The sequence below is a fragment of the Cyanistes caeruleus genome, chromosome 6, assembly GCF_971803275.1.
Source record: "Cyanistes caeruleus chromosome 6, bCyaCae1.hap1.1, whole genome shotgun sequence".
NCBI lineage: Eukaryota > Metazoa > Chordata > Aves > Passeriformes > Paridae > Cyanistes > Cyanistes caeruleus.
Window position 1 is genome coordinate 56444007 of NC_141706.1, and position 27236 is coordinate 56471242.

At 37.7% G+C, this 27236-nt stretch overlaps 1 protein-coding gene across 5 annotated transcripts in view; it reads right to left on the reverse strand.

Moving 5' to 3' along the window:
• Positions 1-27236, reverse strand: part of SETD3 (SET domain containing 3, actin N3(tau)-histidine methyltransferase) — a 60249-nt gene that overhangs the window by 13693 nt on the left and 19320 nt on the right. For 2 of the 5 annotated variants that reach the window (XM_023927601.2, XM_086894397.1), the window contains exons 2-7: positions 24078-24187; positions 22339-22431; positions 19337-19485; positions 18155-18227; positions 17398-17654; positions 1177-1235 (exon numbers count right to left, since the gene is read on the reverse strand). In XM_023927601.2, the coding sequence (XP_023783369.1) occupies positions 1177-1235; positions 17398-17654; positions 18155-18227; positions 19337-19485; positions 22339-22431; positions 24078-24180 (734 nt within the window). In that variant the 5' untranslated portion in view covers positions 24181-24187. Of the gene's footprint in view, positions 1-1176; positions 1236-17397; positions 17655-18154; positions 18228-19336; positions 19486-22338; positions 22432-24077; positions 24188-24662; positions 25024-27236 lie in introns of all 5 variants that reach the window. The other 3 variants (XM_086894396.1, XM_086894395.1, XM_086894398.1) reach the window with 3 other exon arrangements.

Consider the following 27236-nt stretch of genomic DNA (forward strand, 5'->3'; position numbering starts at 1 on the left):
AAGTCAGGTTAAGTAAACAAAATGCAAGCTACCATTTCAAACATAAAAATCTTTAGAAAAGCTTAGAATTTCAGTATTTTCTAGAATTTCATTTTTTATTTTATGCCTGACAAAAGCTAACATTAAACAGTGGAAAAAAGAATCTTAATTTCACCATGTTCTGGCCTTAATACATACATGTGTTATGGGGCTTTTTGAGGGAAAAATATGTCATCAGGAGAAGGTCAAAATAATTTTAGTTCCCCAGACTCCACTACTAACATGTACTTAATATTAATATGTACTTAATGTTAATAATTAGACTTCCTGAAGGATTTCTTCAGAAGGACTAGACAGCTAAGAAAGACAGTGGTAAACTGAAATCTACCTGATTTCTAAAAAGAAAGTTAAATTGTGGATAATTCTGATATACAAACACTTCTTAAAACAAAGTAACAATATGCTTCTTGCTAATTCTTGCAATTTTTCTATAAAATTTTAGATTGCTTTACATGCAAGTTGGTGTGTTCCTTAGTGACCCTTTTAAGTGAAGGAGGCATGCTTTGGAAATCCCACTTTCATAGCCTTACCCACAGGTACAACTAGGCTAGAAAATCCCTCATGAATGTCTTTTATTCATGCTATTTTAATCATTTAAGAGAATTAAAACTCTCATTATCTTAATTATTATTCTTTTTATCTTAGTTCTGTCACCCCTTATAGCACCTCCAAGTGACATTCATGCTTCATGTGTACAACTTCCATTCTCCAGCTCTCCTGATCAACAGCAGCATTGATATCAACTTTTGCTAGTATGTGCTGGTAGAGCCTTTCATGGAGAAAAAGAAAAAAAATTTAAAAAAAATTTAAAAAATTTCCCCAAACCCTAAAACTCCTGCCACATCAACTGGTTTATTTTCTTAAGCACAAGGAATTACCTTAGTAATCTGACTATGTGTGCCAGTTGGCTAAACTGACAGTTTATAACGAATGACTATTCCTTTGTAACAATTAAAATCTGCATATTTATTTCACTTTCTTCTAAATTATGAAAGTGTATTAGTATCAAATCCTACAATTAACATTTCAGTAACAATAGGGCTTTCCCACCAATGAAGAATTCCAGGGCCCCATATTTACCATAATAAAAACAGAAACAAAACAAAGTAAAACAAAATAATTAAAAGACAGACCAACCTGTAGTCGTCATAAGTGAAAGACTCCTTTAAGGGCAGTTTGCTGGCATTAGGATGGGTCTGCAAAATGTAAGTTGTATAGAAAGGTGAAAATAGGAAGAAAAGAGGAATCAGAAATCAGTCAGCAGAATTTCATTATTTAGCTGCCTAACAGATCCTAACAAGAGCCAAATGAAGCAGGAGGCGTCCAGCCGCGCTACAGAGGGATCATCATGCTATTATGCTCTCATACATCACTGTCAACTTAATTTGTTGTGCCCAGCAGCCGCCATAAATCTGTTTCTTCATATTTCAAGACTGGAACCCACAGACATTGTACAAAAATAAAAAAAAAATTTAAGGTGGACTGAATATATGAAGGTAAAACACAATCCAGCCCTCAATGCACAGTGGGGAAAAGAAATCAGACAATAAGCATACATTAGCTTTCACCAACTTCCACATTTTCCTCTGAGATATCAGTGAGGTATTTCACAAATGCAAGAAATAATATACAAGATTTTCAATTCTTCCTTGATACCTGTAACAGTGTTATTCAGTAAAAGTTGCACTACACCTCTGAAACAAAAGCAGGTTAAAATATTTAAATAGCTTTGGTGATAAACACTGATTAGGCAGTATCTACATTAACCCATCTACACACACTCCTATCTAAAAGTGGAGCCGTGTCATTTGAGAATGCATACCACGGTTCTCATTAACAAGCAAACATTTAATTTCCAAAAGCTCTAAGAAGCTCTGATACCCGTTATTTTTCTAACTTATTTAAAGACTCGAAAATACAGGTAGCTTTAAGCCCACATTCACACATTTTCTTTAGAACTTTGTTCCAATTCACAAATGGAAAGCAGTAGTAGCATAAATTTTAATCTTCAGGTTCAATTAGGTCTCTGAGACGAATTGAAGCAAATGATCAAACGGTTATTCCAGAAGATACAAATGATTTTTTTGCATAGCTCTATCTTTGCGACGCTTTTAATGCACGAAGCTCCATGTAGTACGCAGTTTTTTACTCTTGATGCATTAGCATCACAAGTGTGTGGTAATTTATCATTTCTCACTGTAATGTACTTGCTGGCACTGTGTGCAGGACAGTAGGGGATGAGGTAAAAGTGGCTCAAACCGTAAATCAATTAGAAAACAAAAGCTTGTGCTCAGCGCGCAATTTTAGGCAAATTATATATTACAAAAGACTGCCAATTGGGTGTGAGGTCCCAGGTGGCTGCTCCCCCTCAGCCCCTCCGGTTAACCCTTCCGATGGGCTTTCTCTGGAACACGACTGAAGTTAATAATTCCAGTGGCTCTTGTCCCTCCCCTCATTTTTTTTTTTTTTTTTTTTTTTTTTATTATTTTTATTTTTTACAGCACTACGTTTCCGTATGATTTTCACTCAGATCGATGGCACGGTCATTGTGTAACAAACCCCTTCGAATTTAATTGTAGCAACACATTGTACAGTTGTTTCTTCTCACAAAAGCATTCAGCACAAAGCCAGGCCTGAGACCCAAAGCAAGACATTTCAGGAGGCACCTTCGCGGCTGGACAGCCCAGACCCGAGGCCAGAAACGAACGCAGAGACTCAGCCTTCAGCCGGAATTAATTATTACAAACAAAAACCTCCCTATAGTTTTCATTTATGACAATCTAAGTTCAACTTATTGGTAGTATTATTAATGTATTTTACAGCAGCTTGATAAATTAAGCAAAGACAGCGCCAACACTAAGAGTATCAGCCCTTCAGTTTCCCTTTACAGCACGACCGCGTTTCCCTCCGGCCCGTGGAGACCGGTGTGAGGAGTCGGGTCTCATTGTGCGCCTCAAGGTCACAGCCGGCATTCCGCATTCAGCCGCCGGAGCCCTGCGGGTGCCGCTCCCCGGGCCCACGGCCGTGCCCGGGCGCTCAGCCCCGCTCCGGCCCCAAGGCCCCGGGCCGGGCCCTCACACCGCGGGCCGCGCGGGCCGGCACTGCCCCCTGCCGGCGCCGCCGCGCACCGCTCCTCTCGGCGCCGCTGCCGCCCGGCCTGAGGGGCAAGGCACGGAACCAGCGCCTCCGGCTCCCCCAAAGCCCCTGAGCAAGCGCCCCGGCCCAGCGGGGTCCGACCCGCTCATCGCAGGACAAAGGCCCCGGGAACGCAAACACCCCTGTCTGTCCCCTCTCTTCTCTCCTGCTTTCCTCCTGCCCCTCGAACGGCAGCTTGTAGCGGAACGTGCTGTTTCTCTAAGGGTAAAAATGACTGTGGTCATGATGCACTGGAAGTGAAAAGGCATCGCAAACACTGCCGCGGCTCAACAGCCAAAAAGCGACTGCTACAGCCACTGTGTCCACTTCCAGCCCACACTTCATTCAGGGAGCACCAGCCTGCAGCCTCAGCCCGAACTTCGGGCAAATAACCATAGGATGCGAGATACATACACATTGTCACTGTCCTCTGTAGGAAACGTGTATTAGATAGATCAGTGGATTGCACGGAGATCAATTGCTCATTTCACACAAACAGCCCCCTCTAACAGCCAACCTGAACACCAAACGCATGGGCAAAGATCCTGGATGCCCCAAATGGTCTGTCACACTCCCCGCTTGTAAATCTGTGAAACTTCGGGAGTTCCTCTATGGACACCATCCAGCCGTAACTCACATAAAACCACTAGCAAATTACAATAAAGGACAAAATATATGGTCTTAAAAGACACAGGGCAGAATAAAATCCCAGCATATGTAATTACCATATTTATAACATTCCGTGGTACAATATTCTAGTAGCTCTTTTAAAAAGTTAAGATACGTCAGCATATTTGATCATGTTAGATTTCTGATTTGGTCTACTTTACTATGTAACTTTAAAACCCTATAGATTACAAGGATCTGAAGACACACAAAAAAGAACAATATTCTGATTAAGAATTTGATTTAGTATGCAGCTTCTCTTTATAGTCCCTTGGTAAAAATGAAATCTCCCTAACAAACACTTAATAAAACCTGTCAATATATCTAGAAAGAAAAATGACACAAATGCATTAAGTATTAAATACCCTTGAAAAAAGTCACATATTCCATGAATTTTTGATGTACTATCTTGACATTAATGTAAAACCTTGATATTTATAATTGACAGATATTTAATAAAGTATAGAAGATGACTGCTGCATAGCATGCAAATTGCTCAGACTGCTCAAAAAAGATACAGACATATTTAAACTAAACAAACACTTAATACATAAAAAAAATCAGATCTAGCTTTTACAGGTTCACGCAGCTAGGTCTCCACAGATTAGCTTTCAAATGTGACATTATCCACTACATGAACCCTAATTTTAACTTACCAAGTCTGTATGAAGTAGTTTCAGAAAGTTGGGAGGGGAAGCTTTAAATAAAAAATGGGAACATGAAAATGTGAATATATTCATTTAGATGCAGGTCCTGACATTCTACTGAAAGAGTTATTATAAAGAACAAATACCATCTATTTCGTTACCCTTTCTGTGAAAATATTGTCAGAGCTGGCAATCAGGGTGATGACCACTGCAAAAACAAATAGTGGCATGCTGAATTTCATTTTCCTCCTGATGCTGCTATTCCTAAAAAAAAAAAATGAATAAAAAATGCTTTTCCCCCTTCAGTGTTCCAAGCCTTCTTTGAGACATTTGGAGGATATCTCAAAATAACCAGAAATATTAAAAAGTAACAGTGATTGCTGCCAGATTGTCTGCAGCCACTGTGGAAAGAGACAGACTGTTATTCTAGTCACCTAAAACACTATCAGACTAGAAGCCAGTTACTCAGTATGGCAATCAGAGGAAGGGGGGGTGGGGGGGAGAAGAAGGAAAAAAAAAGAAGAAAAAAAAAAAAAAGACACTTCCAAACATTTTTTCTCTTCTATATCCAGGGGTTCACATCTCATGTTTAATGCCTCACAAACTAGCAACACTCCTGATGTGCAATAGGGGCCTCTGTATTATTAATTTCTCCATCACACTTTCAGATGGACATCACAAGGTAATGATTCTCAGGTTCCAGAAAGTAGATGCTAAAGGACTCCCACTCTGAGGGCTCGTTTCATTTGAATGGCATAAATGCTGCAGTGTAGAATAGGTGGGTGCCCTTCCAGCTAAGAAGCCACCACAACCTTCACTCTGCTTTCTAACCTAGGGGCATTCATCTCCCCTCAGAGTGGCCAGACTTCTGAAGATAGTAACCCTTTTCCCCATTCAATCACAAAATGCTAAAGCTCATTTATCAGAGCTCCTAATCTTAATGGGGAATTTCCATTAAAATTGGCTTAACATTTGCTTGTTTACCAAGTGATGCAAAGAACAAGTCCAATTACTGTAATACACAATACCATGTCTGAGTAGAAGGAAAAATTAAAGTTTACTTAGTGTTAAATTTGTGTTCACATTTACACTACTAGATGCCTTGAAAAGAGCTGATGTATTTTTATGTGAAGTGATATTGCCCAGTGTATTCGTTTGTGCTATTAACCCTTGTATAATCCAAGTAGGAAAAGATTACTTTAATCACTAGATGTGATCAAAGTTAGGTTTTTCTAAAAAGACACCATTTCTAAGCTGAGATAAACTGATCATCAGACCCATCTGCTACTCCACTGTAATACATAGCCAAAAAAAAGTTTTTTTTTAAAAAATCCATGTTTTCACTGATTTCCTGAGTTTGTAGACAAAGAGATGTTTTGACTTCTGTGACAACTATTTCAAGTTCTCCCAAGTCCAAGGCAAAGTTGTGGGCAACCACTGCATTGATATGCCTCAATCAGATTTCAATAATCTCAGAAACCTCTTGTCTCCCCATTCAGGTGGAGACAGCTCCACTTCTACCCCAGGAAATGATCGTAGCTAGTGTAAAGAGTATACTGAGGCCACTACTGCACTCCCTTCACAGCCCCCAAAACACTAAGGGTGCTTGAAACAGTTAAAGCCAAAACCACTTTAAGCTTCCACCTTGTTAACTTTCATTCCTTTGAACATAAACCCCAAGGGTTAGTTGCTTTTGACCAAACAATTTTTTCTCCTCTTCTTTGCAGATTCTTCTTTCTTTCCACTGTACTCATTAACATGGGGAAATTTCGTTATGAGCCTTAGTGGATGCTACTTGATGGTTTCAGGCCAATGTGTAGGTGTACAAAAACACAAACACACACACATTCAGGGCCAGAAGCAGTAAGATCTGTCAGCATTTGCTGGTTACTGTCCCTTTCCCAGCTCTGGAAAGCCTTTGAAGCAGCAGCCTTGAAGAGAAACTCCTCTCTGTGGAGCTGCTGAGGCTTTAACTGCCCTAAAGCTAAGTAAAATAAAGAATTCAGAATGGAGGATCCTAGTGATCTACAGGGAAACAAGAATTCACTTTTTCCATTGGACATATGCTGCCTAACCTAATGAGGGAAGCCAGTTCATTGTACAGGACAGGAGACAAAGCCAAAGATTATTTTACTTTGTAACAATAGTTTATAACTATGGAGGCATGCAATGGAATTTTCAAACATTGTAATTCATGAAGTGCTAGGAATAATGTTCACAAACTTGTGCCATTATATGACTTTCCTAACTGAAAAAAATATAATTCTACTTTGTAAAACCTAATAGAATGAATCTTAATATAAAAAAAGAGGTACCACAGGATCAAAACTTCTTAAATCTAAATAATATTCTTGCTTAATTCTTTATGTCAGCAATTTTTATTTACTTTCTGCCAATATACACAAGAAAGCACTGTTCCAGACTATTAGGGGACTCATGCAGCGGAAGCAAAGTGGAATGACTCCTTCTGGTGCAATGGAATTTAACTGCGCAGTCCCTTTTTCTGTACCTTCTACCTGCAAAAATTGTTCTTTGTTAATGAGACAGCAGTGGCACAACAGACAACTCAAACCATTAACTATTAACTCAAGGGTGTGAAGGACTGACAACCCACTTCACATGCAACAGGGACGTTACTGTTTGGTAGACAGAGTACACAGCAACAACTCTGAACTGACTGCAACTGAGCTTCTCACCTCCAATCTTGTACCATCTCTTTTTTTTACATAGGAGCAAGACAGCCACGGACTCCTTGACATCCACTTCTTGATTACTCCATTTCAGAATACTACTTATTCTGTACGTGTGTATGTATACACACACAATTCTGAAATACTAATCTTTCTCAAAACAGAAGACACTCATCATTTAAATAAGTGACCAAGTTTTCTATGCCTTTTTTTGTCCTTTCACAAAACCACTTAGAGCTGAGTGCAGCCCCAATAAGGGCTGAAGTAGAAGAGGCTGGGCTGAGATTAGAGATGCTTTGCAAACAGCCTCCCAAGTCTCTCCCAAAGCAGTTTACATAACAGAAAGACACAGGAGCTACATTATCTCCTGTGGTAAATCTCCTTGCAAAATATGAGTTTACTGTTCACGTTGAGCCTTAGATTTACAGGTTCTTTCTGCAGTGTTTCATTCACACAGGTACAGAAAGATCGCTACAAAACCCAGCTTCCTTGCAAGGGTCTATGTTTGCATACCATGATACATCATTTACCCTACAGGCTCTTCCTGAGGTACCAAGTTTACCTTGAACATTTTTCATTTCGGGAAACATTTAACCTCATTAATTTCAGGAGCTGGACTTTGATGATTCTTGTGGGCCCCTTCCAACTCTGGATACTTTATGATTCTGTTTAGTGCAACACACAGGCACTATGTTAATGCACAAATTCATCCTACAACTCTACTACTAGTGAACTCCACTGTTAGGTGAATCACAAGCCACAAATAAAATGCTGTGATGGAAACCCTGAAGTGAACTGCTCTGAAAGGACAGAAATGGTATTTCCAATTCACAACCACTCCTCAACCAAAGAGTTTGCAATATGGCCAAAGTTTTGTTACTTATGAATCAACTATTCAAGTTTCCCAATAAATCCTACCAGGTGGAAGCTTGGATCATGATCACCTCATAACCAAGCTTCCACAGGACATGGTAAGTCCTGGAACTAGAGGTCCCGCAGCTACAGTGGCACACACACTAACTAAAAACTTACCATTTCCTCTTCAACCCACATTCAAACAATAGTACAAGAAAATAAACTTTGGTTTACTTAGCAACATATCAATGTCCTACTGTGTAGAGTATTAGCATTGGGTCTGACTGAAGAGGATAATCCACTTTGTAATTTAGTTAAATTACTAATTTTAACAAAGATAAGTACCCTGTATAATTTTGCAGTGCTTAAAGAATACATCCTTTGAGTATTCCGCTCTAAGAAACATCAGCTTGTTATAATATTTTAAATTTATGGAACATTTGTAACTGCTGTTATATCAGGAAAAATATTAAATCTGCACAATAAGTACAAACTTTATATGAGAAAGTATACTTGTAAGTGCATGATGATCTCCTGATGTCTGCTGAGGCATTCACTTCCACAAAAGACACAGACAACATCCCTGGGGATAGACTCAAATGTCCCACAAAGTGCAACTCAGTTAAAAAAAAAGGCTACTAACAGAAAAGCAAACAAAAAACTGTCTCCACTCTATTGGCTGTAAAAGGAGATGCTTATCTGCATTCTCAACCAGGAGAGTGGTTGAGACCCCCATCTTCAAAAAAATGCCTTAAAAACCCATACTACTAACAAGAGAATGTATTATTCCTCCCAAATGTGGTTTAAACTATGCAGAAACAAATTTTGTTTTGCGCTGGCACACACGCTTTGAAGCACATCTCTGCTTCTCTAGAGAAAAGCAGGCGTTTAGGCCACTATAACAGAATCCATTCAGAATATAAAATAAATTAAAACCTGCTGATTAGGAGATCTTAACAATGTCTGTATGATGAAAGATAACATCTATATCCAAAATGAAAGATATGTTTTATCCTATCTGTCCTCCAACTTTGAATCATTTTGACTGTAAGAAATAGCAGACACCAAGCAGGACGTGCCTGTATTTCAATCTAGGCCAGCATGGTCCAACTGGTGCCCATCGTCTGAATCTGGACCACAGGATGCCTCCATATGGCCTGCCACCTTTTCCTTGGAGGAGATAGGGAACAGCTGTTTGAGGAGCAAACGCTGCCTGAACAGCCAAACACCTCCTCCTGTGTCCGGCTGGCTCAAAGCCCAGAGCTGTCGCCGTGTTCCCGTGGAAGGCAAGGAAGGAACGGGGGAAGAAGGCAGCAGAACCTCCCACCCACGCAAGGACTTGAGCTCTTCATCTGCCTGACTCGGACAGACGCAACCCAGCGAAGCCTGGAGCTGCTTCTGCCCTGGCGAGGGGCAGCCACAGGAATGGCCCAACGGAGCCCCAGGATCTGCTGTTACTGTCATCATAGCCGGGGGTGGGTTATACCAGAAGTGACACAAAAATCGGGAATTTGGCACATGTTTGCAAAGTCTAAACCACCTTATAGTAGATACACTAAGTGGTACAGTACAAGCATACTGTCAATCTTCAATCTGCTGCCAGAAAAACAGATTAATACAATATTTTGGCCTTCACAGAGAAGAAAAACACAGAAAAGCATAAATATATTTCATTATTAACTGCCTATTTATTTATTATTGATCAAGAAGAACAACTTGGGCATTGAAATCCAGACATAACAAATTAGATAGCAACAGTATTTTTACCTTTGCAACTGCCCACTCAATGTAATTTTAAATCTCTCCTTAAGGTGACATGCATAGTAGACAAATAAACAAAAGTGAAAGATTTTACAGGGTTTACAACTGTGCTATCTTTCTTCCACCCATTTTTCACAGTGTCACTGACATAATTTCTGAAAAAAAGCTATTTGACTGGTTTGCCAATGAGTATAAATCAAGCAGGGAGGAAAACTGAGAATCCTAAAGACCTACTGGAAAAAAAACTGAATTCTGTTTCAAATGCATTTGCTTTTGACTGCATATTGGTTGAACTCTTTGCAAGCATTAGAATTAAAATTCTCTATTACATCAACTTAAAAATAATAAACACCTTCTAATTACTTCAATACAGTGCTTTAAAAGACAGTATACTTGTCTGTATTCAACTCAAATATCATTTAGCATAGAAAAGTTACATGGTGGTGTCTTCAAGCCAAGTACAGAGAGACACCAGATGTTCTACTTCATGCTGACCTGGAAAATCATATGCTTATTGGAATAGGATAGATTAAAAACAACACAGAAAAATAACGTAAGGCTAGCACAAGTAATACTGAAAGCATCATCACAACTTCAAAAATTGGTGTAGAAATTATGCTAGAGATGTGAAATCTCACCTAATATACCCAATATTGAAGAGTCACACATGATACCAGGTTTTAAAGATGCTATAACATTATTTTGAAATCTAGAAATTGATGTGTTAAACATCCTAACTAAAATTATATTCCAGTCCCCAACAGCTAATGACTGGATTTTAGAATTTCATTCAGGCTAAATTAATTAGTCAAATTTTATATGAATAATATATGAAATTTAGTATCTCATCAAAAGGGATTACAGCCTCCAGGAAATTAAGTTCTCTGTCCAGTACTGCACACAAACAGATAAAAACATCTTTGGACAGATTACTGCAAAGCTTGTATTCACAATGGGACTACAACAACACTTTCGCAGTGTCCAGATGTCAGTACACCCTACTCAGAAAACTGCTTGACAATGTTCCTGTTAAATGCTGGAAGCAAACCAGACTACAGATAATACCTAAAAATTATTAACAACTTCTACCAAAGAGATTCTATTAAACAAAAATATTAAAAAGACTGTGATTCATGGAGAAGCTTCTGCCTTCTTAAGTAAGAGTAGCTTGACGTTAAAGAAAGCACTAGCAAGTATTTGCTCATTAACTTTGCAAAGAAACATAAAACCGAATCAAAGCAAGTTTACTTGCTAAAATGTTACTCAAATAGGTGACTCTGCTTTCTCCATTCACTTAGAATTTTAGAATTAAACTGATCTCTCTTGTACTGGGAAGCCCAGTGCTGGACACAGTACTCTGGGTGTGGCCTCACCAGTGCTGAGTAGAGGAGAAGGATCACCTCTCTCAACATGCTGCCAACAATCCTAATGCAGCCAGGATGCCATTAGCCCTTTTTGCTGCAAGGACTCATTGCTGGCTCGTGCTCAACTTGTCCCCCAACAAAATAATGGGATTATTTCACACCAAGTGCAGGATTTTGCACTTCTTGCTAAACATCAATTGGCAGCCCATTTCTCCAGCCTGTCAAAGTCCCACTGGATGGCACCTTACCAGAAACTGAAGTGAGGCTGACGGGATTGCAGTTCATCATTCTATCCAGAGGACAGGAGTGACATTTGCTTTCTTCCAGTCCTCAGGAATGTCTCCCAATCATCGTGATCAATCAAAGATCACTGAGAGTCATCTAGTTTGCATTGGAAATGACCTTTAAGGGTCACCTAGTCCAGCTCCTCACTGTGATGAACAGGAACATCTTCAACTAGATCATCACTGCTCAGAGCCCCAACCAAGCTGACCAGGAATGTTTCCAGGAACAGGGCATCTACAACCTCTCTGGGAAACCTGTGCCAGCATTTCACCACTCTTAATGTAAAAAATGCCTTCCTTATATCTAGTCTAAACCAACCCTCTCTTAGTTTGAAACCATTACCCCATGTCCTCTTGCAACTAACCCCGCTAAAAAGTTGGTCCCCATCTTTCTTACCCTCTTTTAACTACAGAACATCTGCTTTAAGGCCTCCCTGGAGCCTTCTCTTCTCCAGGATGGACAAGGCCAGCTCCGGAAGCATTTCCTCACAGGAGAGGTACTTCAATTCTCTGATTATTTTTGTGGCCATCCTCTGGAATCTTTCCATGTCCTTCCTGTGCTGGGGACCCCACAGCTGGGTGCAGTACCCCAAGTGGGGTCTCACCAGAGCAGAGATTGAATTCCCTCTCTCAAACTACTGGCCACACAGCTTTTGATGCAGCTCAGGGTACAAATGGCTTTCTGAGCTGCAAGCACACATTGCTGGCTCATCCACCAGCACTCCCAATGTCCATCTCTGCAGGGCTGTTCTCAATCCCTTTAACCCACAGCTGTATTGATAGCATAGGCTGCCCCACCAGAGGTGCAGCACCTCGCACTTTCCCTGTTGAACTTCATGAGGTTCCCAAGAGCTCACTTCTCAAGCATGTCCAGGCACCTCTGGATGGCATCCTGGTACTTGGGACTCCTGAAGGTCACTCTTACCAGTAAAGAAGGCATTTGGTACCCCAGATTTTCACATGTTCTATGTCATGGTCCCACGCTCCATCCAGCAGTAGGCCCACATTTTCCCTGGTTCTCCTTTGGTCACCTATGTAAATATAGAAACCCTTTTTGTCACCTTTGATATCCCTTGCAAGATGCAATTACTGCTGGGCTTTAGCTTTCCTAACAACATTTCTAGATGATTGGACAATGTCTCTATATTCCAGTCAGGTTACCTGTCCCTGTTTTCACCTTCTCTACGCTTCTGAGTTTTTGCCAGGAGTTCCTTGTTGATTCACAAAGGCCTCCTGGCACTTTTGCCTGACTTCCTTCTTTTGGAATGAACTGCTCCTGAACTTAGAGGAATTTATCTATCAATACTAACCATGTTTTCTTTATTGGATCCTTCTTCTCTCCAAAGCCTTATGCCATGGGACTCTTCCAAGCAGATCCATGAAGTAGCCAATACTGCTCTCTTGAAGTCCAACATTGCGACCTTGCTGTTTGCTCTGCTTCCTCCTCTCAGGATCCTGAAACCCACCACCTCATGGTCACTACAGCCAAGGCTGTCTTCAACCTTTGCATCTCCAACAAAACCTTCCTTGTTTTCAAGTATGAGGTCCATGAATGCAAGGAGCACCTCTCCTCATTGGCTCCTCCATTGCTCGAGGAAGCTCTCCACAAACCTCCTGGACTGCTTATGCCCTGCTGAGTTGTTCCTTTAACAGATACTGGAGTGAAGTCCCCAAGGAGGACCAGGCCCTGCAGATGTGAGGCTGTTTTTAGCAATCTGCAGTAGGCCTCATTCACTTTCTCCTTTCTCATGATCAGGCAGCCTTGTAGCTGAGGCCCACTACAATGTCAACCATACCAGTTGAAGTTAAGGTTTTTTTTGTTTGTTTCTATGTTTCCAGACAGATAACTTGCTGGTGCTCTCCAGAAAAAAAAAATAAAAGATCCCTCAGTGGTCCAAAGACTGCAGGCTGAAAACACTGTGTAAATCAAAGCCAAACTGCCATTCTGCACAGTCCAACAAAACTGGTGTTTTTTTTCCAGTGCATGAGAGGCAGCTACATACAGATACTACTTTCTCATAGAGTGCCACTGAATGCATACAGCCATGGCAAAGGCTATGGTTAGCTAATGGGCTCTGCTGGTTTTGGACTCACCACTTCAAAGATTTTAAAAGTCAACTGAAGTTATCATAAAATTGTCTTTTATTTAGGCGGAGAGTAACAGCCTTTAGTACAGTTGGGGAAAAGATAACAACACTGCTTCAAACCCATCATGTTCAAAATGTAAATAGTCTGGACACTTCCACCTTCTCTAAGTTCCTTCCTTGTCTTTATATCTTGTTTTGATTCACAAAAACTTCTCTGTAGCTGACTACAAACAGGCATAGAGATGCACCTGAAAATCAAACACAAAGACCACTGCATATTCTTTTAAAAAAGCTTCAAACTTGACTGTATTTTCTTTAGGAATATAATCTCACTGTGATTGTCTGTAAACTATATGGCTCCCTCTTGTGTCTATTATATCACATTTCAGTGTACAAAAAATTTTTAACATTAAGCCATAAACATTTGGGCTTTGTTCACCCTTCTGCAGGCATGCAATGTCCATAAATGTCAAGGAAATCACATACATACCTTCTTTTCTCTTCCCCTGAGAAAACCCTGCAGCTTACGGAATTTCTCTTTGGAACAAACTATATTAAAAAAATCTTGCAAACTACAAGTCTGCAGCAATGAAAACAGTTTTTTGACCATTCCCCGTATTTTGATACTAGTGCAGAGGCCAAATGCACCGTTAAAGTTCATCCGCAACAACTTTTAACTATTTTTGAGTTATCAAATTACATGTGTTTAGAGAGGTGTCAGTGTGGTTTATAGAGTCTGGCTAACATGCTCAAGAGTTTATTTTTGTCTGCTCAATATCCCACCTGTTTCTGCTTATCAAAGCAGACTACAGTTTAGCTTGCAACAGCTGTGAAATTCATAAATCTGCCCATTCTTCATGTGTAGCCAGACTAAGCACTTGGAGAAGGAGTCAGAACTACAGCAGTCACATTTATGGAGAAGCTAAGGAAATAAAACAGCAGCACTTCTCATACCATGTTTGAAACTGCACACCTACCAGAAGCCAAATTATTTTAAAATCAGTCTAGCAATCCTATTTGGAAAGAAAAAGAAGCATTTGAAGACAGGACTTGTTAACCCTTTTATTCCCCCCACCATTAGAAATATTTTGTAGACTAAAAATGCTGCAACTAAAATATTTTGCCTGCACAAAGTAGTCCCTTTTTTGGTATCTTTAAATAGCAAAAAAACTCCAGCTTTTATTTCAAGATTCTGCTAGCCTTACTTCCTGCAGCAGAACAACTATCAATAAAGTAAATACAGTTTTAAGATTTTTGTATTACAAAAAATGTATTTGTACTTAAAAACATATACTTAAAAAGGTGTTTGTACCTTAAAAAGTATCAGTCTGCATACTGAAAGCAATATGAAAATCCTGGTCACTCAGGACAGCTTTCATTAAAACACTTTTACTAAAGCAGTAGTAGTACTGAATGAAATTATGGTATACAAAAATCTAAAAAAGCCTCATTTCATCAAGATTGCAGACTGCACTGCCTTTCATAGATAAGTGGATTTGCTTTGCTTTTTTCATTTATATACAAATTTCTCTTTCGCTGTTTCTTCCCTTTTCCATCTGCTCATGAATTACCCTTAGCATTAGTATTTTGTGGGTCAATTTTGTTCACAAAATGATATGAGTACATGCAGGCTGATACTAAAATTAATTTCAGTTTTTATGAATAAGGAAAAATGGTACTTTGTTTTAGGGAAGAAAAAGACTTATTTTTCCTCTCTGAACTTTTTTCCTCTACCATTTCATAAATTACAGGACAGCAGAAGCAGAAATCAAAAATTTAAACTTTTCCATAAGTTTTCATCAAAAACATTAATAGTATTTGCCCAATATGTACAGTTGGCATTCCTCAAGCCAATTGAATTTATTTGACCTTCTAATGTGACTCATAGTATTTGCTGAATAATAGTAAACAAACATTCAGCTGAAATTGTGGTTACATGGCAGTGCTGAAGTAAGGCATCAAACAACCAGAACTCACTTAAAAATGTAACTAATATTTATTACCTATCACTCTATAAAAGAAAGTAAATAAAGCAAATGAATCCTACCTGATCTACCTTCATGCTCATGTTCAACAACGTGAAACAACAGCTATAGAACAAGATATGTAACAAGAACACAAGACAAGCAGTAAAAACATTTGCCAGGAGAACCAAAAGAAATTGATCTAGTTTTCTGACCATTCTGCATTTCAGGGTTTGTTTGTGTTTTTTTTAAATTAATGTTGCAGTCACATAACCTCTCACATAATACTACTAGTACAGGGTTAGTCAGTGAAAATGATGGAACTGATAATAATGATAGTTCAGCTGATTCAGATGATTCAGTTCTGAAAAGAACTGTAAGAGCAAGAATAGCAGCTAGAAGAATTGGATAATGTTCCACAATATTCTGCTAAATACTTGTTAAAAACAGTAGATCTTTTTAGGGTGAAAAAAATGTGAAACGGCACAACATTCAGAAGCTCTGTTTGATCAGGCAGCATATTTTGAGAAACTAAGTGAATGCTGGAAGGCCAAGTCTGGACTGGCACTCTAGGATAGGACACAGCAAGAAAATAAGTGTTGGCTGAACTATTGCTTCCTGAATCGTGACATCTGGAATTCAGTTCCCTTCTGATATCAAAGTCACTCTTTCTAGCTTACTCCTTGTGCATCTGATTTGGCTTTCACCCATAATTTTCAGTTACTTCAGTTTTCAAAAAGTAACCCTCTCCTCCTTACATTCCATAACTGAATCTGTGTTTGAAACATACTCAGTTCTTGAAACACCAAACAGCTACACAAAATAATGTAAATTTTGTTGAATTAGAACAATTGATAGAATAGCTTTGGAGCTCTGGTAACACTAAAGAAGAGTAGAATTGTCTTGTGTCTTCTGACCTCTCCCAAGGCCAAACAAAACGTCACTAGATCACTCATTTGGGGCCATTCAGTACATAAAGCCATAGATTTTTTTATACAGATTGTGCCACAAAAAGCTTTGGGTATTCAGACATTGAGCACTACGTTGAGAACAGCACATCAACATTCACTTACAACATTATATCTAGGTATCAGTCAGAATAACAGAGCTCTGTTAAAAACTTGGATTAAATCATTACTTCAGAACACAATGAAAAGTTCACCCATCTCAAGCCTCTCCATACCCTGTTACCAGATGGGTTTATCTTTGTATTTGAAAGCAATCAAAATAATTATACTAGATAGAACAGAAAACAACAGTTAATCCACGTTCATTGGAAATACAACATATGCAACAGTTTTATTCTGTCAATTAACAATTATAATTTTACTTTGTTAAGTGCAAACTACACATTTTTCAAAGAATCATAAAGGCACAGGTTGTAAATCTCTGCAAGTCATGTAGAAAAATTTCCAACCTGCAAACTTCTAGCAACTGGCTAACTAGCAAGATGACAGCAGTGACTGGATCATTCCTTATCTCCTTTTCCTCAGAAAACAAATCCAGCTCCCTTAGTCTCCCAAACAGATAAAGGGCTGAAGCAAATTACATCTTAATAGCTTTCCTCTGGTCTCATTCCAGTTTGTCAACAAGTTTCCAGTTTGTCAATGTGTCTTTTGCACTGGTGGGCCCAAAATTGTACAGTATTCCAGATGAAGCCTGCCCATTTTTAAACAAAGGGCAGTAATCACTTCTCTCAACCAGCTAAATACATTTTTATATACCCATAAGCCTACTGAACCGCAAAATTTCAGTAGTGGTTCAAAAAAACAGCAGGAAATTGCTTTAATGATTCAGACTTTTAAGGGCAATATACTTGTACTATTATTCAGCATCAGTGTTTTCACACCTTCTACAATAAGGATCATGAGAACAACATGTATACACTGTATTTAAGATTCTTACCTGAATAACTTTGTAGAAATAGGCATACTGTCGAGCTGTATTTTTATATTGGCTAAAAACATCATGTATGGCCTGAGTTGATTGAAGATACTGTACTTCATCTTCTTCAAAATAGAGAGGAGTATCATATTCACTGGGAAGAGTCTGGATGTAGGGCAGCCAGAAAGAGTTGGGGTTGGCTCGCTCACAAAGGAGATGGAATGCCAATGTTATATTGCCCATGGCTTGAAGAATTCGATCTTGAGAATACAGAGATCCTGAATTAACCAAGAAAGGTAAGGAATTAAATTGGTTCTCCATAGAAAATATCATCCTAGATTTACTTTAAATTAACATGATTAAATAATAGGTTAGCACTTAACGAAAAGAAAAGCTTTTCAGGTTTCTAAAATATTTAGCTGCCTACACTGTATTATACTGCAAGTTTTTTGACACAGCAAATGCCTCGTGTACAATTGCATGACAAAACTAGAACAATATTCTCAATACCTCAGAACATTTTATCTCCAAATATTATACAAGCTACATGATATGTGTTCAAAATAACACACACACTTGTGGAAGATATCCAGTGCACTCAGCCAGAAACTAACTGGGAAATTAAATTCTTTCCACTTCAAGCTTCTAAGTATTCCAAACCTGATGTCTGGCATGATAAGCAAGCCCTGTAATAAAGAAGATCAGCTAAAAAAAAGTCTCCTACTGAAAGATTCCATAAATATTAATTTCTTTCTTAAGAACTTCCTCGAGCTCTTACCCAAGACTGAATTTTTAGCTGACTCAACCGTCATCAACAGTTTTCTAGGAACCCACAAAAACAATTCTTCAGCCTACAGAAAGGAAAGAAATGCAATAGAGGGTCAGTTAGCATTTATATGATATGCCAAGTGTCTCAAATATATACCAACTTTAAATTATAAATTGTTTGCATTATTTTTTTTAAATCAAAATTATTCTGAATCAAAATTCTTCCTTGTCTTCCACTGCAAATTCAACAAGCAACCTCTGTTTCATATTGTGGCAACAGAATGTTTCAATCTGCATTACACAAAGCTTTAAACACAGACACTCAGATATAAAATAAAGCCCTTCCATTTTGGAACTGCTAACGTGTACAACATAACCTTAAAACTATCAGATACATTGTATTCCTAATAAGTATATGATCACATCTTTTCTCGCAGTAGAATTTTTTCCATATTGGCTGTTTTTATTTCAGAAGAACTGCTCAGGATTTCTATCAATGCATTAACTGTGTGCTAATGAAGCTATTAAATGATCATACTATGCTCACTTTCTAAGAGTCTTTCTACAACAGCTAATTGGTCTTCAAAGCTGTTTCGACACACAAAATGGGAATGGAAAGACACAATTTTAAATGCTTACCTTTTAATAGTTAGCTAATTCTGTGTGTGTCTATACTCCTTATCTGATGATTAAAAAAATCCTTTACAATTATCATAATTTGGGGATTTTTTCATTTTCACTGGAAAATAGGTACCGCAAACACCTCTTTCTGAGAAAAAAAGACCAATTCTTTAAAAGAAGGGACACGAATGAAAAAGAGAAAAAATAGGTATTGCAAATGCCTCTTTTTCAGGAAAAAAACTTCAGTTCTTAAAATGGCACATAAGAGACTAAATAGTTAGAAAACATGGAATAAAGTGATACATCAGTGTGGTAGAGTACTCTGGTGATTAAGTAAAGAGTATGGACAACACAGAGGAAAAAAAAACTCATTTAAAATTCACAGTACTATCAGTAGTCATCAAAAATAATACTCAACCTTATCAATAATGTTGTTCTCAAGTACACAGCGTTGGTAATGTTTCAGAACAGAATAAGCAGTTAAAAGGGGTGAAAGGGTGAGCGTTTCAGAGCACTGCAGATACATTCCAAACACTATTTTCTAAACTAAGTCAAATGTTCACATGCTCACCTTTATCTCTCTTGTTGCTTTCAAACCAAATCCCTCCTCTTCAAAGTTAGCTATTTCAAAACCCTCTGTGGATGCTCCATTTTCAGTTGCCCACTTTATCAATTCAGGGAAATAGTCATCTCTTTTTCCATCAAAGACAACAGACAAACCTATATACACAATTTATTGAAAAACAAATGCAGAAATAAGAGGATACAGAAAGATAAAAAAGCTCAATATAAAAGCCCATGTAAAAAGATATCTGCTATCTCACAGCAGTGCTACTTTGAAGTAGCTGAGTCAGAACTGGTCTGTGTTAAGTGTTACTCAATACTATATAAATGTCATACCCAATTTTCATCAAATTCAATAATGTGCCAAACTGGCTTACCAGTCATCTTAAAAATGCAACTGCCCAAACTGAGCAGTAATGCAATATGAAACTATCCACTTCTTCCCCTTTTAATAAAAGCCAAAATATTTCCAATCTTAATATCAATGATAAATGCAATCACCACAACATGTTGATACAGACCAGGAAGAGTTTGAAAGGCAAGCTGTAATTTCATTAATTCAGCACTGCAACTTATGATAAGCAGATCTTGAGTTCCCTCTTTCACATACAAGGCTGTTAGACTTTTCCTGTAGCACATGGATCTACTAAAATATCTAAGGATAGATCTAAAATATCTAAGGATTATCCTCCTGACATCACAGAGCTCATCCAAACTTCTAAACTTTGCTTCTCCGACGACATGTGGTCCAGCAGTGAAATCACAAGCCTCATTCATTTCCTCAACTTTCCTCTTTACTGTGAGTTCATTTAAATATCTTGGTAATAGTTCCTGGCTATATACTCAGCCAGCTCCTTTTGTACCTCTTTGCCTCTGTGTGTTCTCTTCAAACCAAATACTAGAGTCAGATCACATTAAAAGTGTCCAAAGGCCCCCAAAATGCTCAGGCCATTTTATGAGTGACAAAAATGTCATCAGCAAGACATTTTATATCCTAAGATATTTTGGCTAAACACAAGGAATAAAATACATTTTGAGATTAAAATTATTTTAGGGAAGTAGCATTAGTATATTTACAATATCCCGCTCCTGCCTCCAAATTTTACATTTCAATGCTCAGAACCAATCAAATCTGTAGTTAACTTAAAAGTGCAAGCATCATTTGAAACTGTCATCTTCAATGATGCAGTATAAAAATTTATTAAGCATTTACAAAGTCCTTTTTGGAACATAATGAACTCACAAACCTGGTAAGACTAGTTGCATAGTTTCTACAGATCTTGGTAGGTGTTTATACTGCCCAAGACTTTGCTCTTTTGATTTCCAGCTTTTTCTACTGTATAAGACTACTAGAAGCTCTTAAATCCAGCTTTTACTTGGGACCATTCTTTAAGCCTCTCTGAAATTCTACTTGCATTCCTCATATACAATGTGGACCAATACTTCCAAAATTTTTCAAAATTAAAGAGAAGACCAGCTCCTTTAAATTATAAGCACCATTGGGGAATAAATTGTTTCTATATGGAACAAAATATAGCTGTACTGATGAAAATCTATATTGAAAAGTAGCTTTATTTAGGATTTTGCTAATGAGTCAAACAAAGAAAATTTTCAAAATTAAAAATACTCCATTTTCAAATTAAGAGTTTTCTATAGCGAAGATCATTCCAGTTCACATTCTGCAACCTCGTGTTCTAGTCAATAAAAGCATAAAGTGTAATACTCTCAGCAATATATATTAATTTGTATATCTCAGAGCTCCCAACAAGAACTTCCTCCGCTAACTAAAGCCTTTATTAAGGCAGCAAACTGTGTTGCATTAACTACTATGTTCCACTAAAAATAGTCTTGAAAGACACCATACCATTTCTATTCCCTATGTATGAAAAAATGTTACATGGAAAGAGAACTGCATGTCAATAGTAGTGTGGTTAGTAGGTTTTGTATCTTCCAAAGAAAAACATATGCTCTATTAACAAGATACTGTTACACTAATTCTACCATCTCTGCCAGCAGCTTCTTCCCTGTGGATAGTTTAATCTTTCTGGTGCAGAAGAAAGATACAGCAAAGAGGTTTGTTAAGTCCTTTCATGAAGTAAGATTTTTATGTATCAGTCAAAATATATTAAAAACAGGTGTGAAAGGGAAATTTCAAGCCTCTGAAGTATTTGCTTTATCAAGTAGTGCCATGAACTAGTCAAGCTCCATTTATATGTAGTCTGGCATTTTTGCTGCTACTGTATAAATACCAGAGAAGAAAGAATTGTTTAGGACTTTTCCAGGTATGTCCAGCCCAAATTTATTCACTGCAAGTTTAAAAAGTTATTTCTCAGTTATGAAAATACATCAGTCATAGAAGAGGTTAATTTTACCAAAAATTATATGAAAAGCATCTTTTAGAGCATGCCTCCAAATATAACTAAATTAATATTAAAAAAATGTCATCAACAGCAAGTTGTTACAGACCATAACAGAAGAAAATTGGTCTAGTATGAAAAATTAAGCATACCTTAAACTTTGGAAAACTGGCAATAAAATTCCTCATTAACTATGATATAATAATAATAATTTTCTTTTGATTATGTATTTCATTTAGAGCAGATAGATTTATCAGCTGATGTATTTATTTTGTGCATTTACGTATTTTTGTCATCACTTGATGTCCTAATGTTGTATTGCTGAAACTGTTTCAACATCCAATGAAGTCTTGATGTAACTTAAAACAGTTACAAATTTAAATTCAGAATGTTCAGCTTAATAGAGGCAGAGCAGCAGACCATGCAATCCAGAACCAAGGCATTCTATTATTCTCTAAGGATTTTTACTTCTAGTCCTTCAGATTGTGTTGAGAAAACAACTTCAAGCTCCTTTTTCTACTTATCAGACAGAATTCTCACACCATTTTCTCTCTGTGATAATCATTCAGAATTCTGAGTATTAAAGCAGTTAATGCCAGTGGTGAAGCCCACCTGAGCAGCTGAGAAACACTTGCCAGTGTTTCACATTTACCTTTTTGCTTTTTGCGGATTTTCTCCACAAGCGAACGGATCTGTACATATTCTTCCCATTCCTTACCAGGACCCGGGGGAGGACTGCTGCATTCTGGAAATAAAAATGTTTTCTTTAATAAAGTACATTATATACATATATATGTGTACATATGCACACACACACATATACATATATACATATAAACATATATATTTTAACCTTTATATTTTATATTTTTAACATTTATATTTTAATTTATGGTTTCACAGTAACTTAACAGAACCCCAGTACTATTTGTCCCTCAATTATGTTTACAAGGCAAATGAAACAATCTCTACTGTTTTAAACATCCCAGTATAAGACATGGAATTAATTTAGCCTTTTGAAATCTTCACAGTATAACTTTTTTTTTTTATTTTTTAATATTCTTTCAGATATAAGAAATAGCAAAAGTCTAAAAAGCTTGGAAGAAAAAAAGGTAAACAACCAGGCCATTAAGTAAATAATATCTCAGATAAGAAAAACAAAAAAAGTGTCTGTTTTCAATAATTCAAGCAATGCACTCTGTTTACATTAGCCTGCTGCCATCACTCTTGCTGTAATGAAAGCAGATAATAACAGCACAGAGAATACCTTAATTAATTGAGAAATTTGCTGGTACATACATCTGACCTGCCTAGTCAATACTGTTTTCACAGATGCACAAGTACTGGAGGGACAAGCAAAGGAACACAAAGCCATGCTTTAGCTTTAGATAACATCCACAGTGTCTCTGCCAATATTCTAAATGTCAGTGTGTGGATTTCTTGATCTAAGCCATGTAAATCCAAGTGGACAGCTGAAGATTACCTTGCTCAAATGATTTGAAAAATCTTAGCATTGAATAAAATATGGAAGCTTGACAAAAAGAACAGCTGATACTTGTCTTTGCTTAGCAAATTAGATCTACATGTTATTTTTGGTAGCAAAGCAGAGGCCAATTGCAGCATAAGCATCAAACTGCTTTGCCAACTCCTTGTCTCCTCTTCATGAGCAATGCTAAGAAAAATTTTAATTTTTCTAAGGCAACATTTAGATGTGTCCAGAATATGAAAATCTTGACTTGTGTTTCAAAAAGAACTGTATCACAGCACAGATACTAATGACAGTAGAAAGAGTCAATAGTACTTTAATATCATTGTATGGAATTATGCTCTTTTTTTCATATTTACTAGAAATAATGGATGATTTCCAAGTTCCACAACAACTGAAACAATCTTTGGTCTATACACAAGATCTACGAAAAGTTTCCAAACAGCAACAACAACCAAAAAATTATATAAGCAACAAAACTATCTGTGCAGTTGAACTGAGTTGTATTACTGTTTCCCACAGTTAAGTTCAAAGTACTGTTCAAGTGATAAATGGAAACAGCATAATTCTTCAAGTTTATAAGAAAAACATTTTTGACAAAGCTTTAATGCCAAGTTACCTAGTTGTTTAAAAGTCTAATCTCAAACAGCATTTATTCAGAGGAAAAGTGGAATGCTGCCACAAATATGGTCTGTCCAATAAATACCCACCTAAATAAGCCAATGATTGCATATATTAACAGAGATAGTTTTGTGTGTATCTCAGAGTATCTATCTTAAGCACTCTGAAATAGCAAGCTTGGCCACTTACAGTAAAAATACAACTCACTGGCTTCAACAAGAAAATGTTTTTGAGTGGTTTGCACACCAGCCCTTTTCCCAGAGAGGCATAAAAACTAAACTTACTTTGCAATAACTCACTAATTAGATTCAACATTTCCTTTGGAGATACTGTCGCTGTAGCTCCTGTACCTGACTTCTGAGTTTTTACTCGGCTTTTCTTCCCCATCTTCCAGCTAAAAGAGATTAAGAAGTATACTGTCACCAAATACAATGAAACAAAATATGGAAGTATAAATGAACAAGATAGGCAGTCAGGTCTTTTTCACTAGTCAGGTAAAAAAGAAAAGAATGAGAAATTATTTCTCGCACATATATATGTGCAAGTATTATCTGCATGGCCTGAATTTAAGTGCCATACAGTGCAATCTGAAGCAGTATTTCATGTAGTTGCACATTAATTACTTCAGGGTAATTAGAAACTAGCAATCTTAGAGACATAAAGAAAAATTATTCGAATTGCATGCAAATTCATTAGTCGTGAACAAATATTATGGATTCCAGAGTATTCAGGCTATAGAAAACCAGGTTATTTTATCTCATCAGCTGCATGGCCAATAGTGGCTGAATTAGTATTTTGACTGTACATTACATAGTAATTCAAAATGAATTGAAAATTAAGTATTCCATTTCAAAATAAAATCAAGATACCATCTGTATATCTTTGCTGCAGCTTCTTGTTGTGAGTCAAGGCAACTAGTTAAAGAAAACTTATTTTCAGTTCCTGAAGTAAATGGAACATCATCTTAGGCTGGTATTCCAATATTCAGTGCCCCTTGTTCTCATGCAGGACTTAAATCACACAACACCTCCTGGAACAGCAGTGTAGTAAGGTGTGAAATATCCAGGGAATTTCTCACATGCACTGGGAGCTATTTCTGATGCTGGCACTGAACAGGCTTCTAGGGGAGGGGTTATGCAGGATCTAGTACTCATGAATAAGGAAGAACTGCTCACACATAAGATGGCCAACTGCCTTGGATCCAGTAATTGTGAAATTGTAGTGCAAGTCCTGAGAAAAGAAAGGAAGGAAAAAAGCAGGACTAAAGACTCTGGTCTCACTGCAGTAGACAGAGCTGGGACTTGCTCAGGGAATGGTAAGCAGAATGATCTGGAAGGCTACAATCAAGTCCATGATAGCCAGTCATCTTCCTGAACTCTCTTCCCTGAGCACAAAACAAGCCTTCCCAACATGAAAGAAAACCAGCAGGCACAGCAGGAGGCTAGCTGACTGTACACAGGAGTCCTCATTGACAGAGCTTAAATAAAACACAAACATAGGTAAAGTGGAAGTGGGGACAGGCAACTGGAGGAGAATATAGATGCACTGTCTGGGCAAGCAGGGGATGAAGGAGGGAGACCAAAGCTTGTTTGGAGCCAATATTGAAGATGAATGTGAAAGGCAAGGAAGAAAAGCTTTTATCATGAGCAGAAGACACTCTGGGGAAAATGTAACTCAGGTGCTAAATCAGGAAGATACCAAGTGATGAAAGGTACAGAAAAAACTGAGACACCCAACACTTTGGGCATGGTCTTTACCAGCAAGGGCTGCTATCAGGTTTACCACGTTTCTGCATCTAGTAGCAAAGTTTGAGGGAGAGGATCTACCAAGTCAAAAAGCTATCTAGGTAAACTGGACATACACATGTATGCAGGATCAGAGGGGAAACATCCAAAGTACTGAAAAAGCTGGCTGATGTCTCTGGAAGGCTGCTGGCTACCATCTTTGAAAAGTCATGGTAATTGCTCATGACAGAAAACTGGTAACTTAAAATCAAACAAACAAAATCCAACTGAAAGGCAAGGTGGAGGCAGGAAAGAGTAAAGGATCCAGAGAACTAGAAAGTAGTGAGTCTCACCTCATTTGCTGTACAAAATGTAGAATGGGTTCTAAAAGGAAGTTATTTCCAGGCATGATGGGCATAAATGTGACTGGCATCAGAAAACAGACTTCTAAAGGCAAACCCCTGCACTGCCTTGAGCAGAAGAGTAAATGGCTTCATGGACCAGGGAGAATTGGTGGTTACCAGTGCTTTGACTTATGCAAGAATTTTAACACTATCTTCCATAGCATCCCAGTTGCATAATTCCATCAGTCCACCTTGAGTTGCATAACTTGCATTCCCAATACAATTTCTACCATGAAAAGCCCACGCACACAGCTGGTAAGGAGACATCCCACTGATTCAGTGTGAGAACCACTGCCTGATCACCTCTTGATGCTTGTGAATGAACACCGGACATCCTCTTGAAATGTGTCACTCTATCACAAAGAGTTACATTTGATATGAGACTTCTTAGTATTTTTCAGCTCAGATGAAAGGGACAGTAACACTCATTATGCAATCCATGTTGAATTTATAATAATTCTCATTGGAAATAGGATCAATATAAAAGGTCAACCTACCATAATGCAGTGTGAGACAAAGAATAACAATACTGACAGAAAACGAACTTATGAGTTTATTTTCATGGTCTTCCCATTATACTGTCTTTCCTTCTGGTTTGTTTTTTCTTTACCCCCTGGCAGTTTTCTCATGGTACATCCTTCACTAAGACTTTATTTAAACATCACCTATTCACTTGACTGTTCCACTGTCCTATATGCCATTCTGATACATTCATTTTAGACTCTTCTGCTCTTAAGAAAAATCATCAGATGGGTCTGTAATGGATCCAACAGCAGGATTGGAGATGCAGTCCAAAATCTTAAGAGCAAGAACATTGCAGTTCTGTGTTGATTCATAAAAATGTTTTCTACATTCCCTCTAAGCACAAGTCCCTCCATCTTTAGAATCATCAGAAAATTAAAGCTCTCACACATTGTGTATTTCATGAAAAAAGTTATAAATTGTGACATATAGTTTATATCAAGATACTAATAAGTATTAAGATATGTAGGTTGATAAAATGTAATTATTTTGAAGGATTTTATTTTCTCATTTCCAAGAATGAAGCAAGTTAATTGATCAATAAATTGGAGAAAAACAATCTTAGCGAATGTTCTATATACTGCAGGGTTTATATTTCCATTACTTTCTTTTAAAGCTGCATTGAAAGGAATAATCTGCTTGAAATATAAACATCCATCAGTAAATTTGAGAAGAAAAAACCAAAGAAAACTGTGCATATATTATACACAGTGACATGAGAAGTACCACCATAGATTCAGAACAACAATACATGAAGCTATTCAAATATGGTACACAGTCAGCATTAATTTTT